Source organism: Lipotes vexillifer, unplaced genomic scaffold (assembly GCF_000442215.2).
Source record: "Lipotes vexillifer unplaced genomic scaffold, Lipotes_vexillifer_v1.1 scaffold717, whole genome shotgun sequence".
NCBI classification, from domain to species: domain Eukaryota; kingdom Metazoa; phylum Chordata; class Mammalia; order Artiodactyla; family Lipotidae; genus Lipotes; species Lipotes vexillifer.
In genome coordinates this window covers 294,333-298,775 of record NW_006798707.1, presented here as the reverse complement: position 1 = coordinate 298,775, position 4,443 = coordinate 294,333, and the positions used below count along the sequence as shown (strand labels likewise).

At 41.9% G+C, this 4,443-nt stretch overlaps 1 protein-coding gene across 1 annotated transcript in view; it reads right to left on the bottom strand.

Moving 5' to 3' along the window:
* RAB10 (RAB10, member RAS oncogene family) overlaps positions 1–4,443 on the bottom strand; it is a 77,734-nt gene extending 73,291 nt beyond the window's left edge. Inside the window, exon 1 of the mRNA XM_007470795.1 lies at positions 4,041–4,443. Within this exon, the coding sequence (XP_007470857.1) occupies positions 4,041–4,167 (127 nt within the window). The 5' untranslated portion in view covers positions 4,168–4,443. The remainder of the gene's footprint in view (positions 1–4,040) is intronic.

Sequence of the window (4,443 nt, the reverse complement as noted above, 5' to 3'; positions counted from 1 at the left end):
GGGGCACGAACCCGTGTCCCCTGCATCGGCAGGCGGACTCTCAACCACTGCGCCACCAAGGAAGCCCACCAATTTAATTTTTTACATGGAACCCAGAGACTCCATTTCCCAGTGAAAGGCAGTCCTAACAGAAAAAGTAACATGAAGTCGAGGGGTGGAGGGAGGATTAACAACACCAAAAGATAGCACTTTCAGTAAAACAGCCCACTAAAAATTTCTGCTTTGGGACAAGTCCAAGTAACTACCATATCACGAAAAGGGTAATGCTTTCCTGAGCTCATACTGCCAACAGGGTTATAGCCAAACAAACCAATGAAATCTGCTCATCCAAAACCAGTAACTCTCTTTAGCAAATACTTCAACAATCTGAATTTCCAAGACCAGTTTTACCCTAAAATTACTCTATTAGCCAAACAGCTGATTTTCTTATGTAAAATCTGACCTCAATCTACTTCACATATTTAATGCTCAGAAAGTAGGTAGACAAGAAATGTTAAAATAAAACTAGCCAATTCTAGAGGATGCTGATTATACTTACTACGTGTCTGTCTGCCTGCCTTCATTCACTACCATGCACCCATTAAATGGAGAGACTCTTCTAGGTGCGTAGCATTTATCAGCTAAAAGACAAAGCCCTCTGTCCTTGTGCAGCTTATATTCCAGTGCCCTTGGATTCACTTTGCGATTGGTGAGTGTGGAACATACCAGTAATTTGTTTTTACAACTCTGTCTGCAATAAATCTGACCATAAACATCATACACAATTTCTGACATAGATGTGTGGGAAGTGAAAATATACAGAAAAATTTAAATACGGTAGTCTGTGTAAGCACTGTAAGTAAGCACCATAAGTCTATAAAAATTATTTCTTCCAAGAATCAATAACCAATAAGTAACTGAAATGACTGTGCCTAAAATAATGAGGGCCAGCGTTATACTGGCAGTTTGGCCCTACGGAACACCTGCAAGGTAACTACTTCTGTCCAAACCTCAAGAGGTTTTAACAATCAAGTGACAACTCAAATTTCAGTATCATTCATAATTAGAGAGTGCTCTAGATTTTTTAAAAAGCAAAGCAAAACAAAAAAACATCCTAGTCAACTGATGAAATTTAAAATGTCCTAAAAGTAGTACACATTCCAAGTATCTCTAATCACCTGCACATTAGCCAGCTGGCTAGTTTATACTGTTTAAACATGCATTGTCCAATATGGCAGCACTAGCCACACTCAGCACCTGAAATGTGCCTAATCTAAATTGAGATGAGCTGTAAATATAACATACACTCTGGAGAAAAAGAATGTAAAATGTCTCAACTATTTTTTAATCTTGATTACACAATAAAATTATAAGACTGGATAACATGAGTTAAAATATAGTATTAAATACTTTTACTTTTTAAATGTGGCTACTAAAAAATATTATCTATGTGACTCACATTATATTTCTTTTGGATGCACTGGTGTAAGATGCCAGCAGACTTCTAAAACCTGCACACAGAGCTAATACATGCAATGTGTTGGAGCTGTACTCAGAATTTTACACCCATGTATTTATCCATTTCTCAGCTTACACTGTTCAATATATCTCATATATCAAAATATCATACATACCAAACACTTTTATATCAAAATACTAAAGTTTCAGAATCTAAAGTGAAATTGTTCAGCAGAGCACTAACAAATATTTGTGTGAACACTGCATGCAGGGCATTCAATCCATAAAGTAACTTGCTCTGCCTCACTTCAGCAGAAGGGTCACAAGTTCCACATATAGCTAATATGCATGCACTGTGCTCCTACAGTGTGCCTGGCACCATGCTAGGTGCTTTGCTCTCAATGACCCATAAAATCCTCACAACTACCTTATGTGATAGGTCCTATTATTAACACTATTTAAAGAAGAAACAAGCAGACAGAGATTAACTTGCCAAAGTTCCATAACTAGTAACCTGTGGAACTAGGATTCCAACCCAGCAGGTTTCATCCCAAATTACTACACATTTTCCCTAGTAAAAAGACTACACAAGGGAATTCCCTGGCGGTTCAGTGGTTAGGACTCCCAGCTTTCACTGCAGAGGGCGCAGGTCCAATCCCTGGTCAGGGAACTAAGGTCCCACAAGTCTTGCGGGGCAGCCAAAAAAAAAAAAAAGTAAAAAAGAAAGACTACACAAGAAGATTATGTCATTATCTTACAGGATTGGGCTTTAGTTGAGGGTATGCACTCATTAAAAAAGACAAGAGTAGATGGAGTTAATGTTTTGCTTCCTACCCTCCACCCCCAACCCTTCTCAACGAAAGGTTAAAGTTGACCGCGTGAATTAAATCCCTGATCTTACTACAGGTTTATTCAATGCTCCCTTTTCCAGAAAGGCCCTATCCCACCCCTGTGGTCCAATTCCTATTTGTCCTTCAGACTTCATTTTAGGCACCATCTCCATGCAAGCGCCTAATTTGGGCTAGTCACCCCTCCTTCCCATGCTTACCTCCACTGTAGCACTTTCCACAGTCTACTGTGATTGTCCTCACTAGACTGCTCCTTAAGAGGTCTATTGTGTGTTCACTTATCTATCCCCAGTGCCTAAAACAGTGCCTAGCATTAGGTGCTCAATAAATATTTACTGAACTATCTAACTACCTGACCCACCCAGACACAGCTAAAAGTGGAATATTAAAAGTAAACATAGTGGTAGGAAGTGCTAACCCACAGGCAGAGAACAAGTTCTAAGTTTCGTGACATTTATGACAGGTCTAGAGAGCAGTATGACACTCAGGAAATGATTACAATGACCCCCTCCCCCCCAAAAAAGGGAGTAAAATCAAAACGTAGTTAAAATGATCACTTGCCCAATTTAAAGTCAGTAAAATTTGTTTTATGAGAATGAATTAAGTAGCTGACAAATATTTATCACAAGAAATCCAAATCAACGATTCCAAATGCTATAAACTGTTTGAAATCAGCTTAATTGTGACAATTGCCAGAGTTCAAAGACTACAGTTGCTTTTTTAAAAACTCATCTTAATATAAAACTAGTTACACTTAAAAATGGGTTTCATTGCACTGCCCCAACGCTGTGTTCTGGGCCCCAAGTGACAGAGACAACTATGTGTCCTTTAAGATATTTATTGTGTGGGGTGGGGAACGGATTTCGCATACAACCCATTTAACACAATTCGTGTTAATGCACTAAATTGTCTCAGCAGAGTCAAATGGGACTTTCCTAGAGCGTTCCCTTTTCTTTTCCTAAACGGGAAACCGATTTAAAAGGTCAATCTTTAGCTCTTACTTTCACATTAAATAATTCTGAAACATGAGGTGAAAAGTACATTAGAAGTCCCAAGGCTATGACTGGCAAGACACTTCTCTGTAAATTCTAGCGTAAACAGAAGGGAGAACTTCATTCTTTCGGGTTCTGATCGTCTCCATTAGATTACTGCTTCTGTTGATGTCTTGAACAGCTCTGTGAGCAAACATGCCAGAGAGTCCCACCCCAAGCACGAAGAGCCTCCGATTGTTTTGACATATCAATGGATTAGTCAACGCCGAGCAACTCACTTTTCCCTTCTAATTTGCCTTAATTATTCCTCACACAAATCCTCAAGTTTACTTTAAGACCATATGGAATCTTCTTTGCCCTGAAGTATGAATCCAGGCCTTTACCAAATGACTCCTAGTGCTTCAGTCCCAACCACCAAAATAAATCCCTTACAAATATCGTACAGCTAGTAACGCCACACAAACATGGAAAAAGCCAATCCAGACGCTTAAAGAAATAGGATTCTGGAACGCTGTTAATGCTGCATATTTTGTAACAGCAGGCACTGAGCACAGTGAGAGACTTGAAAGCAAAAGACCGGATGCAAAGCTTGGGAAGACCCCGCCCCAGAAAGCTCGATGCCGATTCAAACAGTAACTTGGGTCTGTCGCCTGGAATCAGAATCACTGAAACAAAGGCGTATATTACTGGAAGCAAGATGTCTGGAATAAAAGAAACGGTTTGCAGATGCAGAGACCGCACACCACCCTCCCACAGGTCTTACCTATGGTGGAAATAAAGGTGGTATTGAAGGCATCATCCGAAAAACGAAAAAGGACGCAGGTCTTCCCCACTCCCGAGTCCCCGATCAGGAGCAGCTTGAAAAGCAGGTCGTACGTCTTCTTCGCCATTGGGAGGAGCGGCACAGGCTCTCGCCGCCGGCGGCCCCAAGGGATCGGTCCCTCGCACTACGGCCAACTCCTCCTCTCTCGGGCGTTCTCAGGCCGGAGGACCGGGAAAGCGTGGGAAAAAGGAGGGCTCGAGAGGGCGCGGGCGACCTAGGAACAGCCTCGTCTAGGAAGCCCCGACGGTGGAAGCGTCCGGTGCCTCCGAGGGCGGCGACCGCGGCTCCACAGCCTCTCCCAGCCGCTCCGCCCGGTTCCGGGGAGTCGGTCGGGACAAAATGG